This window comes from Pelecanus crispus, chromosome 1 (genome assembly GCF_030463565.1).
Source record: "Pelecanus crispus isolate bPelCri1 chromosome 1, bPelCri1.pri, whole genome shotgun sequence".
Lineage (NCBI taxonomy): Eukaryota > Metazoa > Chordata > Aves > Pelecaniformes > Pelecanidae > Pelecanus > Pelecanus crispus.
Genome location: NC_134643.1, coordinates 158015990 through 158038629, shown reverse-complemented (window position 1 = coordinate 158038629; position 22640 = coordinate 158015990). Strand labels below are relative to the sequence as shown.

The 22640-nt window shown below is 43.3% G+C and overlaps 1 protein-coding gene across 1 annotated transcript in view; it reads right to left on the bottom strand.

The window, feature by feature from the left end:
- SH3RF3 (SH3 domain containing ring finger 3) overlaps positions 1 to 22640 on the bottom strand; it is a 253571-nt gene that overhangs the window by 49782 nt on the left and 181149 nt on the right. The window contains exons 4-5 of the mRNA XM_075724723.1: positions 8808 to 9173; positions 7250 to 7309 (exon numbers count right to left, since the gene is read on the bottom strand). Of these exons, the coding sequence (XP_075580838.1) occupies positions 7250 to 7309; positions 8808 to 9173 (426 nt within the window). The remainder of the gene's footprint in view (positions 1 to 7249; positions 7310 to 8807; positions 9174 to 22640) is intronic.

Below are 22640 nucleotides of genomic sequence, written 5' to 3'. Positions count from 1 at the left end.
CAATGTCACCTGTACTGCGGAAGGCTAAATCTTGAGTAAAACTCCCAGACTATACACACGGGCACAGCGATGTTGTGTGACAGATATCTCTGGAGCAGTAGGTGATTATGGACCCAAGGGCTGGATAATATAAAAGGACTTTGTGTCTGTAAATGCAACAGCCTCCTTACGACCACTGAAACATATCCCCTGCCCAGCTGAAGCTAATGCCTTATAGAAACTCGTAACTCATGCCTTGAGTCCTCCTTAAAAACTGTCTGTTTCTTTCTCCCAGTCTCCCTGTTGGCTGTTACAAGAATTACTTTACTTTATGCAAGTTACTTTACTTTATGCAAGGGCCAAGAACGAAGAAAGACTCTGCACAAAGATACTCTGGGGCTTAGCTAAACTTGTTCTAGTCCTCGGGGCAGCAGAGCACAGGGTCTCTGCTCTTGGTCCCCACACAGCATTTCCGACACCATTTTTAGATGCTTAAGTAAGTCACAGCACCAGGCACCATTCAGGTGTCATGTAAAACAAAGAGAGCCAAAGCTAGCTGACAAAAATGAGCTTTGCAGACGACTGTCCAGACTGAGGGTCAGCATTTCCTGGTGAGAACAAACAGCCTGATTTCTTCAGAAGTCACCAGAATGTGTCTAAGCTCAGATGGATCTCATTCTTCCTCCAACTGATAAGTATTATTTGCAAGGGGACTACAGGAGCATCAAAACAAATTGAACTTTAATGTATACGTAATGATATATTTCTATTACAGTTTATAGCATATACTCCTGGGTAAATAATACACTGCTGAGATGTTGTTGCCTCTTGTGTCAGCTCTGACACATATTTAAAAGCAACCAGCCTGGCAAAACATTACTGACAAGCCCATGGAGACCAGGAAATTAAAGGTAATAACCACTTATCTGGGCTGAAACTTTGTCTCATATTCATTCCCTTTCTCTCTTCCCATCCACACCTCTATGAAAGGATAAGAATTAGTAGTCTGGACTTCCAGCATAAACTATCTTTTTCTCTCCCTTGTAGATTTACTCTAGATTTTCACCAGTACTTTAAGGCCATGTTTGTGGTTTAATTTGAAAAGACATGGTGCCTGCAGGGATTAGTGAAGTGCCTTGCAAAAGCAGGGGACTCAGTGCTTGGAGGGGAATAGAAGTCATGAAGACAGTGATAAAACTAGGAAGAGAGTGCAAAGATATTGCAGGTTGCAGCAGCCTTCACAGAAAAATTATAGCTGCTGCTATCAGACGAATGTTCTTATCATCTAGAAAATCACCAACCAGAAATCTCTATTTTGAATTCAAAGCAAATCCAGCACTGTCTCACCACAGGGCACTTATCACATTCATTAATTCACAGGAAAATTTCTTTTAATGTCTTGAATGCATATTTACAGCTTACTTTAAATTTCTCTTTAATATTACTTTAACATAAGAGAAAAACACTCAAACATTCAGCTCACATAGATTGATATATCGTCCTCTGGAAATAACACAAAAAACAGGCTAATGGTCTTTAAGATTCTTGTGACTTGTTTCTCTAATTTGCTGACTCCATAAAACAATGACTGTGGCAATCACTCCAGGCCTTAATGTTTCTAGAAATAATGTATTAGCACTTAATGCATGGCAGTGCCACCAAGTATTGATGAAAAGTGTTACACGCAAGATCAAGAAGCCTCATCAAATGCTAATTACCAAAGTGGGAACTGAAACGGACTTACCAATTCTAGAGTAAGACTTTTTCTTCCATAATGGTATGTGTGTAAAAAACAAACAAATGTGCACAATAACAGCTGCAGCTGCATAAATAGCTGCATAAATACCAAGTTCCTTCCTGCAAAAACTGGAGCTAAATTTATATGATTTAGCATTTACTGAGGGGTTCTTACAACCTGTAAGTATCTGTGGCTGTGGATGAAGGTGAGGCAGAATATTATGCCAGCCTATTCTAGCACTACGTTGGCTCTCATTATTCTTTGGCTTATAGTAGGCCAAAATCATGTCACCATGTCTTCTGTGAATAGCTCATGGAGCTACACAGAGAGCTGGAGAAGTCATGTAAATGTATTTTCTGAGCTTCCATTTCCTCTATCCTGCAATCTAAGGATGGCTGCAAGTTGGTGAAAAAAAAACCCAAGTATTTTTTTGTCATCGTCTTCCAAATGCTCATCCGACATTACCATCCATAAAAGCACTGATTATTCTGGTTTGCAGCTTCTCAGTTCCCCCAAATGAGGACTAATTAAGCATCATGTGGATGAGCATCATGAGAATTATATTTTATTCAGCCTTGTTTCTCTCTCAGACTAACCCTTTCAGCACTGAGCACCGGTGCCTAGCTCTCCATCATGAGATTTTAAATGGTTTTATAGTAAATAGATTCTTGCAATTCTGGGATCAAAGAACATGAAAAATCAAATGCAGAAGGACAGGAAAGCTTAAAGTGAAAGCTTGACCTCTAAAAGATGTTAATTTAATAACATGTTCATAATTATCCTTTTGATAACTACACAACAAACTCATCAGGATCTTGTGCAACGCCTCCTGTAGAAAGTCTCCCTCCAGGGAGATAGTAGCGGTAAACAAATAAACAAAAGCCCCAAACAAACAAAAAGGGAAAATACACACGGTAGTCATTTCTGCTAAAATGTCATGCGTGTATACATAGCATGTGCTGGATGGACAGGATTTTGTGGTACAGTGTAAATACCAAGAGAGTGCCTTGCTTGTTCTTGAGGCTTCCAAGTCAGTAGTTGACTGGCAGGTAGTATAAAGCCTCAGGATTAGCCCTGTGCAAAAATGCTTTCAGTGGCAGAATGTTTTCGAGTTACTACCCTGAGGAGCATCTCGAAAAAAAAGAAATTGTTTTTGTTTTACAGGCAACAGGATCCATGCACAGTTGAATAACCCTTCTAAAGCAAAACTTTCTCTTCCTAGACCCTGTAAAAAAATAGGCTTTGTGGTTCTTGAAAAATCTTTCAAAATGTATTTGTGATGAGGCAAATTATAGGACAAAGAGAAGATGCTGTCGCTAAACTGGTAGTTTCTGAAAGGTGATTTTACTTTCACCTGGATTCTCTGTAGCTTATGTAATCAGTTGATAGACTGAGTCAGCTCATGTGTCTCACATGCAACAGTTTTGACAAATAATGTAATATATCCCAATATGCACAGAGTATATTCAAAGACCTATTGGTAGCCAAAAAAAAAATGCAGCTTACACACCTGCCCAAAACTGTCTGCTTACAAAAACTTAACTCCTTCCTACCACCAAAACCCCAAAAAAGAGTTCTTTATAAAGTTATTTAAAATAGAGATGCAACGAAAAGGCAATGTTTGGAACGAGTTCTAAATAATTTAGAGTAGAACCGGGAAGGTACGAAGACCATGGAGTAGTTTAGGTTAGACTTCAGCGAAGTCTCTTATGCTGTTTTCATGACATATTTTGATCTAAATGACAGAAACACAGGTCGGACTAATATTACTTCTCTTTTGCCATTTTGACCCGTGCAGCCTCCTGAGATAGCTGCCTTTGGTTTCAGATGTCTCGCTCCCACTGGATGTCCATTCAGTTGTCTTTCACAGCCAGCAGCAGAGCAGGTTGGATAGAATTTGGAGTCCAGGCTAAAGCTGAAACATACCTGAATTTCTCTTCTTTTCTCAGAGCCTGTTGTGTGCTTGAAAATTCAAGGTTCATTTTTAGACTCTGGATTTTATGTATAATCTGTATGCTTCTCATGGTCAGCACATTTAGGTTATCAGCCAAGGCTCAACCAGAGTTCTGCTATTACATTTTCTCAGCTAAAATTCAGCTCTTCCAAATAACTGATAAGGAGTCACACTTCCAAATGATTTATATAGCAAGACATTTCAAGGAACATTTTTCATTTCAAATACTGTCACTCTTAGGGACTGGGAGCATGCAAGACATTGTTCTCAGCTCTTCCTGAACATGTGGCCTCTGGTTAGGAGCCTGTACTAACACTCGCAGATACAAATGGACTTCTTGTGCATGGTGATGAGTTGTTCAACACACACATAGAAGTTCCTTCTTGCAGGAAGGATCCTTTCTTCCTCACTCAGTTGTTATCCTGGTGTGCACAAAGCCACACTTCATTATTCATGAAATGCATTTTCTGTCAAAAACCAGGGGATTTGGAGCACTACTGACCTATGACCTTTCCAAATAGCAGAGTAGAATAATTCATAAGGGGTGAAAATGGAAGCAAGAGAAGCCATCTGAGGCCTAGGCACGATTACTGTCCAGGGGGACCGTCCCCGCTCCCCAGGGAGTCTCAGTTATGAACTGCTCCTCTGCACCCGTAACCTAATTCAGCTTCAGCTCCATCACAGGCCTGCCGCACTACTTACATCTTCAATAAAAATCCATTTTCCCAGCATGAGGGGACATTCTACATGATGGACAGACACTATTACCTTTTCAATGGAGATCTTACATTTAATTAGTGATATTTAGCATGCAACAAAAAGCATGCAAGAAGTAAATTTGGCTGCAAGCGAAATGAAGATCCCAGCATTGCTCCTCTGAAAATAAATGCTTTGTATCCTGGCTACTGTGGTCTTCCAGTCACTATTTTATCCAGCTGAGGTGCCTTGAAGTTGATTCTTCTACCTTTGAGCCCCCCTAGGTTTGCTGTCAATGAAGATGGTTTTTTTAGACCATCACTCATTTCAAAATGCATCTTGGCTTTTGGGAAACAGCTGATTTGGTTCTGCTTAAAGAACAACGAACATGTTATGGAAGGCCTGTAGTCTTCAATTATTAAATTAATGATATGCAGAAGTGCTTTCAAAACATGTGATTTCATACTCTGGCCTGCATGTCAGTGCTCAACACGCATAAATCTGTGCCCTCCTGGAGAAGCAGGAGGCTTATAATAGTCTAGCAACTCATAAAAACAAAAAACATGTCAGCTCGGCATGAAAGTCTGGTTTCAATTCACAAAAATTGACAAAAGCCACAGGAATATAGTACTATGCATGAAATCACTTCTAAGGGGCAGAATATATTCCATAGTTACTGAAACATCTAAAATTTGCACCTGAAGTTTAAGTTCTTACAGTAAGAAGCCTTCAGTGTCTGTTTCCTCTCATGTCAGCAGAGAAAAAGCAGGTGCCCCAGATGTAGGCGCCTAAGGTCTACAAGGAAAATGGATGCTTGTTTTAAGAAGACTGTTCCACTGGGCACCAGCCGGTTGCCTGTGGTAGGGGACTGGATGCCGTTCAAGAACTCCTATAATTGAATTCTGCTTGTTCAAAGGACAGGCTATAGAAAAACTGTGTCAAACTTTTTAAAAAGGTAGAAACCCCGCTGCAAGCTAAATACCAATGCTGATACGTACCAGAGAAGCTCATACCTACTAAACTGAAAAAAACTCCTTTATAGATTTTTATGAGGAGATCTGTTAAATAAACAACGATAAAGTGCCTGGAAATTTCAAGGACATGATATCAAGACACAATAAACCAAATTTGGATCCTAATAGTGAAAGGAATGGCATAAATTTGCTAGATAGTCAGCACTGAAACTGTAAATTTGTTTCACCTGTAAGAAATACGCTTTGGCTGACTTTGCCGCTGCAAACTAGAAGGGGCTTGAGATGGTTACAGAATGAACCACTCAAGGGCTGTGACGATGACTTGCAGGGCAGAGAGGTTCCTCTTCAAGAAAGGAAAGAAAACGTGAGACGTATTCCTTAGTTTGGCAGCTACACACACAGCCTTCCCACCAACCTGCCCATGCTCTCAGCAATGCCCCTGAGCTCTTCCGAAGCAGCAGTAGAGTCAGTTTACAGGTGGTCAAGATGTCAACCCCCTAACAAGACATATAGGACATTTACCTTAAAAATGGCAAATACATTTTAGAACAAAACGATCCGAAGACAAGATTTTTACTGCCCCGAACGCCTTGATGTAAGAACTCAGGGGCCCTTTGTTTATGCTACTTTGGCTGGCGTTCAGCCATGTGAAAAAAAGAAAAATGCTGAACTGATTTTCTGTGTAAGGCTACAGCATCATTAATTGTTTCAGAGCCATGTAGGTCTTAGCAGATGGCAGAGAAGGAACTGAATTTCTGACATTTTTAATTAAAATATAACCCCTATTATTATGGAATTAATAGATATATAAATATAGTTGCACAATTTTAATGTACATTTTGGAAGAGGCAAATTCTGGATTCTTTGTAGACCTAACTAAGAAGGCCGAAATCAAGTGAATTTATGTTGGTAGCTCCTGTGATTTTATTGTTACTCTTACAACAGTGAGGCATTTTTCTGAAGGCTGCTCCTACAGTAAAGAGAACACAGTGAGAACGTCAGCTCCACTTTTTTTTTCCCCACAGATCCACATTCCTAGCAAAGTTTGCAAATGAAAATGTTTAAATCCCTCAAACCAGAAAGCAAATACTAAGGCCCCCAAAAGCAGAGATATGTATTCATACATGCAAATGCCACACTTAGGGTGACAGGGTCCTTGGGTTGCAATAATGCTTTTTGACGGAGGGAGACCTGTTTTCACTAAGGTTGATCCGAACAACCAAGACTCTTTTTCCCCTCCCTGGATTTTTGCCAAGACAGTTTTGGCCAGCAGTGAAGGAGGCATGTGCTCAGCTGCCTTGTCTGCAAGCCCACTCTATGCCCTGAGGCAGAAGAACCACTCCCCAAACCTGTTCCCACCATGGGCACACTGGAGTGGCTTCATTATACCCCAGCCCTAGCTGTGCTTCTGACCGTGACACCAATTACATGTCTTCCCATCTGCTGCAAAGGACCCAACCAACCTTCCTTGGGGCTGGATTTTCATAACCTTAACTTGTTACAGAGAACATGGGGGCCCTTCTGTCTCCTACCAGTTGTGCCCAAATGCCATAATGGTCTGCAAAAAGAGTGGGGCTTTGCACACCAGTTGTTCTGTTAAAATGGGGGAGAATAATCAAGGCACTTTCTGCTTCACGGGCTAATTTTTGTGGTTTACTAGCTTAGAATAATTCTTCACATGACTCTAGCGAAGGGTGTGCACGGTTTTTCCCTTGACTAGCACAAGAACAGAAAAGCCACAGTCTGTCTCTGTAAAGTCCAAATGTGTTGCTCTGAGTGCCAAAAACCTGGCTGTCATTTACTTGACAAGCTTGGGACCCTCACTCATGTCTAGTGCTTTTACTGCTTCACAGATGTCCCAACACATCTTGGCGCACGTGCTGCTTTGTGCGGGGGCTGTATCCTCACCTTCACCTTCCTGCTGAGGGCTGAAAGGAGGGGGAAGACCTCACGGCACAGCCACCCGGCCTGGAAAAGGCATGTGGAAGAAAATGAGCTGAATTACAGTTGGACCAAGCTGCTTTTCCAGCTCCTACATGTGGATGGGCAGCAGAGGGAGGCGAGCAGCTGAGGCAGGAGTAAAGGGTGCTGCCCTGCTGCGGCAGCGACCCCTCGGCATGCTGTTTCGGCTAGCCCTGTGGCACACATCAGCATGCACGCAGGCACCCTGCCTTCCTCAGCCTCCTTGCACACCTGGGCTGCAGGGGTCCGGGGGCTTGTGCCACGGGTGGCAGTACGGCACAGCCGTCGAGCGTGGCTCCATGACCTGGGGCACCACGCCGGCCCCACAGGGGAGACCCATCAGCACTGCAAAGGGACATAAACGGGCATTCCTGCCCAAGGCAGTCCCTGCAGTTTGCTGCTTGCCCTCCTTCCTGCGCTGCCCTCTCCCAGCATACCAGTGTGGGAAGTGGCCGTAACGTGGATCGCTTCCTGCTCCACTGTGGCAGGGGAAGTGATCCATGTTTGTCCCCATATGGGGACACAGGTGCAAGGGGCAGGAAGGCACAGCCAGGGAGAGGAAAAGGGCAAGGGCATTTTTTTTTCAGCAGAGAAATGATGGGTGGGAAGACTCTGCCATGCTTAGGTTATCTCGGTGCTAGCAAGCAGCGCAGACCACGAGGAGCTGGTCTGTAGAGGGAACCCATGGCAGCTAATCTGCACACCAGGTGTGTAGATGACAGCAGGAAGGCTGAGGCAGAAGAGGTTTGGGACTATTATTATTCTCCATTCTCTTCTATGCCTTCAAACTGCAAATTACCACTTGGATTCCCTTACCCACAGAAACAGCAGGAATTTCAGTGCGTCCCTGGTGAGTTTGGCACCTGTTTCTGCCAGGCCCCCAGAAGCAGCCACTCAGAAGCTCCTTTTGGTGGGAAAATCCAGGAGGCTACTCCTCTGCCCCCTCCTTTGAGAGGGGGAAGGACTGGGCGCTGCACACTCAGCACGTCTGATGGTTAAAACCTCCTTGGGTGTTTCTGAACAGCAGCTACTCGCTGGGTACAACACTTGTCAAAGTAAGGCACATTTGCTCATCAGTGATCTGTAGGGAAATAATTACTCTAAAAATCTTTTCTATCCCCAATGTGTGAATTTCATACTGACATTGCCACCCTGCAGGGTAACAGATACATTCAGGGTAACGGGATCACTCAAAATTATTCCTTTCTACAATGGAAAGTGATGCAACATAAGCTGCATTACTTCAAACAAATTGTAGGGCTACTTTTTTTTTTTTTTTTAAACGTGTTGCATTATTGTGAATCAAATTTGGCTTTATCCGCTGGCTCCTCACGCCTGCCCACCGATTAACGCAAGGATGGGAACGACAGATGCCAAACACCGTCACATCGGGGCGACAACATCATGCAACCGCTTTGTGCAAGGGTCAGCCATGACGAAAGAGGCGAGGCAACGGCCTGCTGTCCACCAAGGGTGCCCAAAACTCACCTCCACTCCCCCTTACCTGGGCCGGGGCGCTGGAGGAGAGGTGGGTCAGGTCCCCGATCCTGGCGGCCGCCCGCGGGTCGCTGGAGCTGATGAGGACAGGGGCGCTGATCTCCATGGAGTGCCGGTTGCTGGCGGCCTGGGAGGACTTGTGCGTCATGCTGAGGGCAGTGAAGGAGTGACGTTTCTTGGCGTTCTTCTTGCCCTCCGCCTGCCGCTGGGCTGCCCCGGCCGCCCCGGCCAGCGTGGAGCACGGTGCCAGACCCGCCGCCGCCGCTGCCGCCGCCACTGCCGCCGTCTCTGTCGGCAGCGTCACGTCGCAGCCGGAGGCGGCAGCCGAGCACGTCTTGTCCATCTCGATGAGCTGCTTGGCGGATTCATTCAGCTGTGTGCGGAGGAAAAGGGAAAGATTAAAAAAAAGATTAAAAAAAGAAAAGAAGGGGGGACGTTAACAGCCCGTCACAGCTTGCTGATGGCACCTGCTGGGCCTTCCTCCCCAAAGCACCGTGATCCTTTCCTGGTGCCCTACCCCAGCCCCAGCCATGGCCCCAGCAAGGGGATCACGCTGAGCACCGAAACGTGGCAGCTGCCCCCTGGGGCGGAGTGGGGTCTGGGGTGCTGTGCATGCCTGCGCGCCTGCAGGGCTTGCTGCAGGGAGGATCTGCCCTGGCAAAGGGGGTGCTTGGGACAGGTCCCAAAACCAAGCTGGTTTCATCATCTGTCCGCCATCTCTCAGTCAGCCAGGCAGCTCCCTGGGAGGCACACTAGCACATTCTGTTTCCCAAAACCTACCCCAAGCCAACCGTTACTGCCCAGCTCCAGGGTGATGCCCAATTTATTTAATTTTCTGAAGCTGGGTGAGTTATTTCCATCCACTTCTTAATGACAGGAAAATCAAAAGAGAGGCAGAATAAGCATCCACGGGAGTTAGGCTAGAACCTGGCACCACAAATTGGTGCACATCAAGCTATGGCATTTAAAAAAACGGCATGCCCCAAAATAGCTTGTCCCAGGCTGCAGAGGCAGAGCTGGGAGAATGAGGCAGGAGCCTCTCCATCAATGCATCGCTATTCCCAGGTTCATCATAGGCCTATACTTGACATTTGCCACACAGGGTTTTGATCTGGGGTACAGCTACCAAATCCTTCCAATTTATCTCCTTGCCTTCCACCTGACATGGGTTATCCAAACGCAGATGCAAACTGGAGGCATTTTTTCCAGCTGTATCACCTCAACTGGGGAAGAGCATCATGGCCACCAGAGGACTTGCTTGGGGTCCCACTTGAAAAATTGGTCTCATCAGTCCTCCCGAAGGGTTTAAAACTTGGCCTACAGCCCATGGAGACAGCAGAGCACCAGGACAGTCAGGCCAGTTCTCAGCCCACTGTTCCTCATTCAGTCCACACTCACAGATAACCTGGTGCCTGTAAATGCCACAGGTGTGCTGGGTGGGACAACCCCATCGCTGAAGCCTCTTACCTCCTAGCCACCGTAAGTCATACAAGAAAGCTATGCTTTACATAGTTGGAGAGTTTTTAGGCGCATAGGGGTGCTACAGTCACTGATGATACATGAAGTGCAGTCTGAAGTCAGCACTGCTTTCTGCACAGCACTCATTGCCAATAGATCTTCCCTCGAGGGGTGCTAACAGCTGAGGGAAAATGCCACATTTTGCCAACAGACCTTTATATTAAACTAGGATGCACTGCAATATGGTTGCATTTAATGAATAAAAACAACATATGAAAAAGGGAGCAATGGCTAACGCATACATGCTTTTGCATACACTGCTATTCTGAGACCCACATAAACCAGAGGTGCATGTGATCCTATTCTGGACCAGAACCAGGCTATTTTTGTTTCTATAACTGCTGTATGAATTACGGCAGCATCCAAGAAACTCAGTTGAGGACAAGGTCTTCTCAGGCTCTAAATAAAAAAAAAAGAATAGCTGCTGGTCCAAGCCAAGCCAATTTAGAAACCTAATACAAGTGAAAATAAAAGGGAAAAAGAGAGGGATGTGAAAGATAACAGCAGAAGTGTGCAGTTAAACAAATGTGTAATTGAGTAGCTTTTATGACTCCCAACCACTGTCACCATGCTGTAAATATAAATAAGAAAGAAATGCCAGCCTTATGCCAATCCTCTTAAGTTTGAAAGCACTTCTGAGCACCCCCATGAGGACTCATTCTGAGTAACAGGCAATAAGCCCAGTAACACCTAGAAAGTAAACATCAACTTGCAGGATCCTTCATTCTGTGACAGCTTCCACCAAGTCAACGAAGAGCCTCCAATTAATGATGCTCCACTACTGTCAGAGCTGCTGGGAGTCCTGCAACCATTCAATTAGCAGGCCATTTTCCCAGCTGCACTCTGACTTGAGACCAAGCTTACAGCCAGCACAGTGCACTGCACCTGCCAATTTTTGCCAATAACAGCTGATCCCATTTCAGATTCTTCAAGAATGTCCATTATTTCCCACTTCATCATGCTTTAAATTGGTACAACCTAATATTTACCAGCAGGCTCCAGGTTGCAAGGAAACCAGATGGTTCACCTCCCTTAAGTAGGTGTTACAGCTCCGCTTACCCAATTGATGGACATAGTCTAGCTGAATTATTTGAAATATTAAGGAGAAAAGGAGAAAGATGTCAAATATGCATGATTCTTTTCTACAGCAGAGGGTAAGGAAATACTTTGCTAGTCATCAGCAAGCAGGAAAAGAATATATTTTAGCTCTTTGACATAAGAAAATATAGAGTTTAAAAAAAAAAAATTTAGAACTTCCTGATTTTACAACAATGCTCTGTATGGGCAATGAAGTGCTCCAGCTCTTAAAATCAAAACTCTGATTCCTCTTGTAAGAATTAGATTATAAACCCCACTGGCTGGAATCATACCAAAGCTGTTCTTTCTAAAACAACAAAATCCATTACCTTTTTTCAAACCAAAACTAGTTAAAAAGGTCAATAAGAGAGGTAGCATCTAAACATGGAGTGATAAAAAATAGCCCTGTATTGCTATAAACAAAGCCATTCTTGGTAACAGTAGAAGATTAAAGGCAAAAAGAAAACCCCTCCCCAAAACAGTCAAGCTAATGAACTTTTGGGAATGCCAGAGTCTTCCTGAAATACTGGGAAAAAATTATTTTGGTCTGCCAAGATAAAAAATGCTTTATAGTTTTACCACTTTATTTTTGGAGAGAACTGTTTTTAAACAGCTTTGCCCACGGATGCTGGAAAGCACTTCCCAAATAGGCTAAGAATACCAGAGAAAAGGGTCTGCTTACTACTTTGTAAAAGTAAACGGTGCTGTCTCTTCACAAAGAACTTTTAGAAAGCCTTTTTAAAGCATAAACATGTTTGCAAATTTCTTATTTTAAACTCTGACTATGTAAACAAGCATTGCTTTCTGGTGTCTGTCATCTGATCTTCAGGCAGATCTGCTTCCAGAGGAGAAGCTTAATGGAAAGTTCTGACCCACAGGCAGTCTCAGGAATTTGACATTTCTGGAAGGCTGTAGCTCTTACAACAACCCGTTAAACCAGAACTCAGCTTTCTTGCTCATTTTTGATCCCTCTTCTAGAAAGAACCTATGTCTGAAATTCTGGTCCTCCAAATCCCAAATCGTAAAATGCCCTTGAGATTGCAGCAGGACTGATTTTACTCCAAATCCATTCTTGTAACAACAGGATGTCCTAGAAAACTTGATATATGATTTAGAGGCATAAGGCTTGGATTTGAATGCCAAACGAGTCAAACATTCCCAGCAGCCCTGCAATCCCGGGTCTGGGAATGCAAAACCTCGCGAGGGCAAGCCTTACAAAAGCTGAGGGACGCTACCGGGCGAGAGGTGGGATGAAACAGTACGGTCAAACTGTTCACAGGGTCTCAGTGACTACTGACTGCGGGTGCTGCACGCTGAGATAAGGATGGCACCAGCCTCGGTTCATGGAGCTACTGCGCCTGTTTCTCAGGAAGGCATTCCCCAGCTGCGAGGAACCGTACTGGAGCCAGTTCCAGCTTGTCTGGTTTTGAGAGCGAAGGAGGGAGTGCGTGGAATACCTCTGTGCGCAGAGCCTTGTTCACCTCCAAACAACCTTTTCCCACAAAGGGAGCAGTAATCAAGCTCCGTTCATTAAAAATTTGCTGACCTTGATCAGGGAGCCACACTGCTCTCCCTGCCACAATGCAAGCTGTCATGACTTTGGCTTCCAGCCAGACAGCCCATGCAATATGAACTAACGGAAAGGGTTTTTTTCTTCCTCTGGCTTTTAGATATGGCTATTTTAGATATTCTACTTGAGACTTTACCATATGTGTGACAAAGGTACAAACATTAAGTTACCTCACTCAGGACTTCTCCACTGCCAAAATTATTATTTTATTAGCCTCTAGCTAAACCTCATTTTTTCTGCAGAATACATTTTAGTGACTTTCTCTCTCTCTCTGTTGCACATGCTTGCACACACTGACACACACCCCAGTTCACCCCAGTTCCTGATACTTGTGTGTTTAAAAGGGACTACCTGTAAATAGTTTGAACATATTTCTCTGTTAAGGATGAGGGCATACAGGAGAGAACGTGTCATCTGCAGTGGCTATCCCCAAATGGGACTACATATGCCCTTTATATCTCAATGGGATTTAAAGAACTATATTTTCAATGGGCAGTGTTATGCGCCTACTTACACACCCCAGCTGGGATGAAGAGCGAGGAAAAAGCGACTTCTTGTCCAGTGTGGGCCATAATTAATTCTACTTTTAGTCCAAATAACAAATTACTACTTTGGAACTTATTATTACGGAACAAGATAGAAGCATGGGAAATTTAGGTCAGATTTAAATAATTAACCTTTACTGCATCACCCCTGACAAATATGCCAGTGCATTTACTATTCTGTGATAGTGGCAAAATTGTTCTAGCCCAGTTTAGACCTCCAAGGGACACCTTGATACACAGTGATCACCACAGCAGCTCCTGGGTTGTTGCAGTTCGCTGACGGTGTTCTCTTCTTTAAGACAGGACACAGTAAGTCTTGTTTTGCTATTGAATACTCTTAGCTTTCTAGTCATTTAGGTCTGGGTAATGGATTCATTTCTGACTGATACCTGACCTACCAAAGAGAGGACCTTGCTCTCTTTCCAGTTTAGCAACATACTTCAGCGTGTACTTGATACTAGGCACAGACCAAAGTGTCACTGATGGCACTAAAATGCCACTCATTTCCGAATAAGGAAGGATTGCTTAAATTCTCAGTGTCACATGTGCTTAAGTATTTTGTTACATCAGAGCCAGTTTGAACCAGAAAGTACAGTTTATTAAGACTTTCAGGAAAACAATGCTTCATTTGCTACATAAGCTTTTTTTCTGTCTTTATGGAAAGTATTAGCTAAAGGATGGTGCTGTTCAAATACAGGTATAGGATCAGAAATATGTTACTTTGGGCCGCTTTTAAAAGCAAAAAAATACAAAACCCCATGAATCAATGCATACCTAATGAAAAAGAACAAATTGGTAAAAAAAAAATCATGCTCAAAGTTTTGGAAGGGAACCACTGAGCAGAGCAGAAAAGAAAATTAAAATTATTAATAAAACTTCTTCACAATGTCCCCCTGAAAGACTTAAAATATTTTCACCTAGGGACTGCTAATTTTTGTGCTTTACGGTTCATAAATATTGAGAAGATCATGCACATCTCTATTTTATGCCTTGCAGAAACTTTGGCAACTTGGAGTTCCATAACTGATTTTGTGATTAAAATAAACAGTCTGAATTTATTACTGTGTTTTCACTTCAGAGTAGTTACTTTCAGGAAATATTAAGTTCTTATGCCCTCATTAAATTAGTTTTGCTAGTGTTATAATTTATGTTCTGAAGCACAGTGAGGTTATTAAGTAAGGGTATAACGATACAAGAGTCTCCTGTCTCTGCTAGGTCCCTGAGAGGACTGCAGCTGTGAAAGCATTTTCATTCCCAAAAAGCAGCATTTCAGAAAGCTAAAGCAGATTTTCCTTACTGTTATCCCTACTGGAGAATGCAAGATACAACCTTTCTTCTACTGTAGCCAAGTAGGAAAAATACTCTTTGACTCAAATGGGTGTTAGCAGAAAGTACATAATACTTTACCTCTTTACCTAATACTTTAAATGTTCATTGGCTAAGTTAGTAGTGGATGCATAGCAGTTTGAAGGGCTTACTAATGGGATATTAGCAGACAAAGTTGTGCCAAAGGCTCTTCAACCAAGTCATATTGAATGCATCTACAGTTTTCATCTTTTATATGTTTGGTAAATTCAGATTTAAAAATGTTTAGAGAAAGCCTCCCAAGTTCTCCATGGACAGTTCAAATTCATTGGACAGAAGCTGTCTCAATTATCCAATTATTCATTTAGGCACCATCTTCTAATGAAGAATCATTAGTAAGGCACAGTTTAAGAGAAAAAAATATAGCTAAAACAACGCATCAATTAATGTTTTTGTGATAATCTCTAACAAACCATTATTGCCTTTTCGAATTTATTGTCAGGGAGGGACAAGCAAATGTGGAACAGATTTTCTGCAAGTGGTTTATGCATCATGGAAGATAGATTTCTGAAACCCCACGCTGTGATTGAAAGCAGAGTTATTCCATGCACCCAGAAAATACAAGAAGTGCAGTACATGCACTTGCTTGAACACATTCACATGGAGCAATAGCTGCAGAAATACTTTGCTAGGACACATCTCAAACTTCAAGTGTCCTGTTCCTCCAGTCATAGGCTGAGGCATACATTTCATTCTCTTTTCCAAAAGGCTGCTAAATATGTTAGCATGTTCTCAAGGAAGGAAGTCCCTAAAACCATACAGCAGATAGCCTTCCTAATAAGGGTCATACATGTACACAATTATGTATAGTCTGGAAAAAGCAAGCCAATCATTTTTGTCTACAACATGGTTCCCTGAAAGGCAGTGGTACTTAGCAATCTATTTCCCTGTCTTACAAGATCTTTCTCATTTAGCAGCAATGTCACTTCTAACGCACTGAGAGGCCGAAGGAATGTAGCATATTAGAACAGCATGTGCTTGGACGAGCGTGTCATCATGATCTTGCAGAATGAAAATAAATGATGCGTGCAGCAGAAGTAAACACTAAGCCTTGGGTGGTGAACTGGGAATTTTTTTTCTTTCCCTTTTTTTCAAACAGTTTTAAAATGGAAAATGGTTCACAGTGTTGAAGAACAAAGACATGGCTTGGTGAATTCCAGAAAAATGTGCAGTCTGATGCAAAGTCTGCTCAGGAGCAAAGCGCAGCGAGTAACCTTATGGAAAGTAATGTCCAAATTGCTGAGAAGAAAAAAATAGAACTAAATTCAATGACATTAAAAATAGATTAACTCGCCAAAAAGGAGTATGCTTTCTGCACCCCTCTCCACTCCCTGAAACAATTCTAGCTATCTAGCCTTCATCTCCAAGTATGAGGACTATCTTACTCTGATCTGTCATCTCTGAATCTCAGATTTGTTGTGTGTCTTCAATGTGCCTGAGGGTTTCCTCCTCTTTTCTTCCTGTCTGTCCTCTGTGGACACCGTTTCTCATAATGAGATGCTCATGACTGCACCAAAGCTCCTTTGAAAGCAAGAAATGTAACCAAATACAGCTTTACTCAACATCAGAAAGAGTGAGAGAATCCAGCCTATTTTTACTTATAAATTATTCAGAAAGCTAAATAAAAAGTGCAGTCATGAATTCATGGGCTTGATCCTAATTCCTTTGAAGTCAGTGGCAAAATTCCAGCTGCCTTCAACGGTGGAAGGACTGGTGCCCATCTGGCACCAATTTCAGTACCAGAAGAGTCCCTGTTGGAGCTCGTGAGGAGTTTACTGACAAACTATTTTTTTCATCAAAAAATGAAACTCATTGGAACTGAAGTACTTCCCAGGAACATGCTGGTTTTGACAAGATGTCCATCAGGACGCTGTTTCTCAGATGATGTTTCTCAGCTAAGACACAGAAATGACCAAGGCTACAGGGTTCACCCGCGTACCTGGGCTCCAGGCTCAAAGTCCCTGCACTGAGAAACAGCCACAGGAGACCCAAAACACCACCGCCCCTTTCCTAGCAGAAAGCCACCAGCTTTCTGGCTATGCTGAGTCTCCCTCACTCTTGTTCTTGTTAAATGGAAAACCTTTGTGACTCTTTCTCTGAGTCCAGGTGCCCACCTGCACAATCACAGAAGATGCTGGTGCTAGCAGGAGAAGTGTGAGCAGCCTTATGCTGGGCAGCTGCCTGGACAGGAGACCAAGATGGACTCAGGAGGCTTTCAGAAGCAGTTCAGATGTAGTCATCATGCCTCGCTGATGCCTGGCAGCTGTATGAGCCCTTTACTGTTGCTGCCAGCTACTGCAAGGAAGGGAAGCTCTCTGAAGTGGTTTTGTGCTGAAATCTAGAAACCCCTTCACTTGCAGAAACTATCACTTTCAGCCAACTGTACCTCAAAACTTCACCACGGGCTAGGAAAGATCCTGCAGTTTCTGGAGCAGAGCAGTGTGGATCACAAGTGATCTCTAAGCAGTACCTGCAGAGCCTACGTGCCTTAAAAAGATCCAAGTTTCATGCTTTCAGAGTTTTCTGGTAACTTTCTACCTCCTTCCTTAATGTTCCACAAGGCTCCTTGTGCTACAATACCCATAAAATTTTGAATTAACTGAAAATTGACAAGTCAAATACCACCAACTAAGGTGGTAATCTCTTCAGAGTCAATGCATGCATCAAGCCTGGGAGTCTCAAAGCAAATGGCTTCCAAGCTACAGTGTGTGACCCCAAGTAATTATAAATGAGATTGTGAGCCAGGCAATACCATGCTCACGTTGTTGCGCAGACCCTTGTCTTCTTGATAGCTGCACTGTGCACACATGCTACTAGACATGACATCATGCCCTTTTGCTCATTCTCTGAGATTTGTTCCTAGAAATAACTGTTCTTGAAAACACTGGTTTTGCAGTCTTCAGGGTTGTGTGAAGGAAGCAACAAGACCATGTCTTTTTTTAAGGAAAACACTTGCTTACAACTTAATGTGATAAAGGACAGGGATGAAAGAAACAATATATATATATTTGCTGAAATCCTTTCTGATTTGATAACAAAAGTGTTCTGGCAGACAATGAGAAAAAGGCCTACATGCACTTCATATCATCAATGTTATCTGCAGAAAGCATGAAGTTGGATAAATCTGTGAAGCTCTTGGAAGCTTTTGGAATCAAAGCACAAGGAGCACATGGGAAAGCCAAAGTAATTTTTCAAGTACTGTAAGGCTTTTCCTACAGTGAGCAAGCACGAGTCTTTGTTGTGGTGATTTACAACTTTGTGTAGAATAAGAAATCTCATGCAATTGGGGAAAATTAAGTTTTATGTGCTGCAACTGAAGATTACCGGTGGGGAATCACACACAAATAAATGTACTGCTGTCTCTATCTCTGATAAAGCAGTGAAATGAAGAATGAAAGCAAATGCCAAGAAAATGTTTTAGTTCAGTTGCTTGTAAAAGGAACCAAGGTATACACACTTCAAGCAAATATTAGCACTAAAGGGTTCTGATAAACAGCCTTTGCCCTGTGTGTACTACATACAGGAAAGAGACATTTTTGACTACAAACTCTTCTGGCCCCTGCTTCCCAGATACAAGACAGAAAAGGATTGCTGGGTGTGGTACAGGGTATTTGCAAAAGACTAACATCCCGTGGGGCAGTATAGTTAAATACTGTGTGCGTGGAGCTCCTTCTACAACTGGCTGCAAAGCAAGGGTGCTGGTTGTGGTGGAGAGTTGCAGCACCAGCTCAGGGGTCACACTACGTGTTTCACTGGGAGCAGCCAACATCAAAGGATGTCAGCCACCAGCCATAAAAGCCGCTGCATCATCGGAGAGCTGTGGCCAAGCTTTGGGTTCATTGTTTGCCAGTCAGGGTGAAAATATGGGTCAGGAGATGATGTTTCACCCAAGCACCTGATGACTCCCTGGAGGGACAGTTCTTAGATGTTTCTCTGAAAGGGGAGATGAACCACCCATGTTTGGGATGGGCAGCAACACACCAGGGTACACGGATCATCTGTGTGACAGGGAGACAGGCCTTCTTACCTATGCACATGGACAAAGAAAAGGAGTTGTTCTGGGAGAGGCATAACTTGCCAGCCTGAGTTTGTGTCTCATAGTTGCCCTATCCTGTGGCTATTACGGTGTAAATTCTGCTTGAAATTACCTATTCATTTAAACACAGATGTGCTGATGCCTGGTACAACAGCACAGCTCTCTTTTCCCTCATTGGGAGCACTGCTTTGCATTCTTCTTCACTCTATGCCGTGACCAGTTATTTTTAAAGAATTTTTACACTAAGTTGTCTTACCTTGGAGACCTTTATACTTCTGTCGTATTTGTTAAAAGGTGGACAACAGACTGGGATGGCATTAGGAAGCAGTGGCTATTGCACATGGCATAATCATGCACATCTCAGTAGTGTAGGAAGCCTGAGCATAACTGAAGGCTCTGAAAGGCAGTCTGTAAGACATGAAAATGTGTTTTCTGTGCTATATGATGATGTAATTGGGTTCACAACCTTCCCCCCTCATCTTGTGGAAGAAAAATCTGACAAGGCCGAACTGTGACAAATTCCCTCAACTGCGCAAAGTCTTGCCTGAAAATGGCAGCATTCAGCCTCGCACTCATGGCATGACTGACTGCCCCTCACCTAGAGGAACCATTTGCAGCCTTCTTCAGAGATGCAAGATGTTAAAATACGATTGGGTACAAGGCCGAGGTCAGAGTCAGATGTCTCTCTACTGACTTGCCAACAGCTGCAGACAAGGAGTTCATTGAACTTTCTGGCTATCAAACTAGAAAATGCTATTTGTTCAACTTCCTGAGTTTGATTTCTGGTTTAGGGTAAAGGACACGTACCCAGCACTGTTGAGTCATGCAGTGAAGCAGCTAGTACCCTTCCCTCTCGTATGGTCATCTAAAGCTGGATTCATGCTCTGGTTTCTGTCAAAGCCTGCTCTGCTGTGGGTGTCACTGCTAGATAAGAGGTGTACTATTTCTTGAGCGCCAATGAGCTTTGAGCAGATCTCTTAGGATGCACAGGCACATGTGTCACATTACTGCAATAAAGTATGATGACTGCCGGCATTAGTCACTTTTATGACATCCATATGCAAATGCTGTTTATGTTAGTATGCTACAACTGGAAGGAATTTGGAAAACCACTGCTCTAGGCCATCCTTTTTGAGTTCCAAGATGGCAAAATTAATGGGCTAGCAAAAAATCTGCACAGTAGGAAATCTTTCTGAAAGTGCAGAACGCTGTGGTTTTGGGGTTTTTTTTCCTGTTTGTGGAATTACTCAAGCTCAAATATTTTCCTAACACATTCCTTTCTTAAAATGGACTGCCCTGGGTTGCACCTACATTCTGTAGGCAGGCAGTCAAGTTGTCCCAAGGAAACTGAATTTTTGCAAACTGTGACCACACCATGCAGTGCAGTCACACACAGACATTTGTTAATAATACTTTTATTATTTTTGCCATTAAATGCTGAAGAACTCCCACCATGGATCAGAACCCCATTGTGCGAAGTACTACGTAAACACAGAGCAAGAAGACAGCTCTTGGCCCAAAGAAAGTGCAATTTCAGATGAGGACAAGAGGCAATATATAGATATAGACAAAATATACAATGAGACAGTCTTATCAGCAAGATGGACAGAGGATTTTGCACACCATAAATCTTCTGTAGCCATCACAGCCAAGAACAATTTTAGAGAGCAGACTGGAGGAGCAATGCTGATGCAGCTGTCCAGATGTTTTTGAAGGATTTGTCTCAACAGTGAGGAACAGAGCACTATGGAAGAAAATGAGAATTTGAAAAAACTGACAAACTGATTGGCATTGCTAGCTGATCAAAGACAAAGATTGATCTTTCAGTAGTAAATAAAACACAACAGGTAGAGAGAGAAATGAGTAATCACAGGTTTGCAAGTAAGGGCAAGTTGTATGTGCTCTACAGGACAGAAAAGGGCTTCAGAGAGAAAGAAAGAAGTGGCAGCTGACGAGCAATCTGGATGGTCATGAATGAGGCAGGGTTAAGGGTGCAAAAAGGATGTAGCCATAATCAGGATATGAGATGATGAGAGTTTGATCTTTGTGAATGTTCAGCAATCAGGTTGGCCAAAGACTAGGTAGGACCAACAGACACATGGATGAATGAAGCCAGGATGTGATTCCCATTGACAATGTCTTTATTACTTGCCATGAATGCACATTGATCCCTCTTTAACCAATGACCAAATGGGATCAGTAACACACACAACTCTGACCATGTACTGCATCAAAACCTCAGGTATATGTTGAGTGAAAGCTGCTCTATGCAAAAGCAGACAGATGTGTCGCTGGAGTGGTGTGGAGCTGCCTTTGCTATGACCTTAAACTCAGCCCTCAGGAGTGCTCTTGTGCCATCAGGGACCTCCGAACGACAAAACCTAGGTTGTACCACATCTAGATGGTGCATCTCTATAGCCCTCCTTCCACCCCAATAATTCATATATTGGGTGAGAGAAAAACAGGTCACCAAATCAATACAAACACACTTGTCTCTCCTGAGCAATGCACCTATGGAAGGAAAAGGCTTTGGCTGGGAATGAGCATGCCTGTCTAAGTACTAGACTGCAGCAAGCAGAGATGATGTTCAGGCTGTTATTTCTGCCCTCAAAGGGAAGGCACACAGTCCTTCCCCCTAGGCTAGGAAAAGAAAAGTAAAAAGACACAAGAGGAAAACATGCCTGTAAATTCCTTACTCTGCTGCTGACGTAGAACCAGATCATAGAAAAGGGATCAAGGAGATGACCATCAAGAAACATGCCGCTGAGCTCTACTTTCCCCACCAACAGCAAGGTGGGCAGGGCTTGAACCAGGAGTGCTCTCCCTCCTTCTGCAGGGTTGCTTTCTTCTCAAGAAACAGTAACACAAGACAGAGCTGCCTCTTCCCTCAGTGCCCTCCCTTTAGCCATCCACCACTGCCTGAATGCTCTGGCACCTTGCCTGCTTTCTCCCAAGATTTCCAGAAAAATTCTGTTATGGAAAAATATTATTATGGAAACCTCTCCCATGAAATATCCTGTCAAATTGATTCAATTGTGTCTAAACAGATCAGAAGACTTCAAAGCAGGACATACCCTCCAACCTTATTTAAACCAAGGCTAATATTATTAACCTTGTTTATGGAGTACCTAGTGCTGCTTTGTCATAAAATTATAACTTAATAAAATAATTAGATAAATTGAGGGACAAGCAGGAGGCAGAGGAAGTTGCTTGCACAAAGCCCCATGTTCCTCACCTCACCATTCTGACGTGATGGCTTAGAGCACAGTTCAACAGCAGCATCGCCTGCAGAGTATCTGTGTGAGAGGGTTGCTGCCTCGGTCGTGTTTTCCTGCAGTGAGCGTGAGATGCCACATGCCCTCCTTTCCCATCTTCCCACTTTCTGCCCTGTATCAGCATGGATATTCATACGGCTATGCAGTAAATAGGATGATGCCATAGATATGACTGGAAAGTAAAAAAGCAATGACAACTTAAATGAGTGGCTTTCAACAGGGTGAGTTCCCTGATCCATCTCAGCACACAGCCACATGTCTGGCAGTCCTGGAACAAGGAAGGCAGAAGGAAAGTGCTGTCACAGATGAGGCAAAAGCAGGACAATCCCTTTGGCAGCAGCCTTTGCTTTTGTCAGATTAAAATAACAGCAGTATCACACCCAAAAATGGTGCAGCAGAACATAAAATAAACAATGGCTGGTCTACTTTGTAAAGGAATAAAGTAAACAAAACG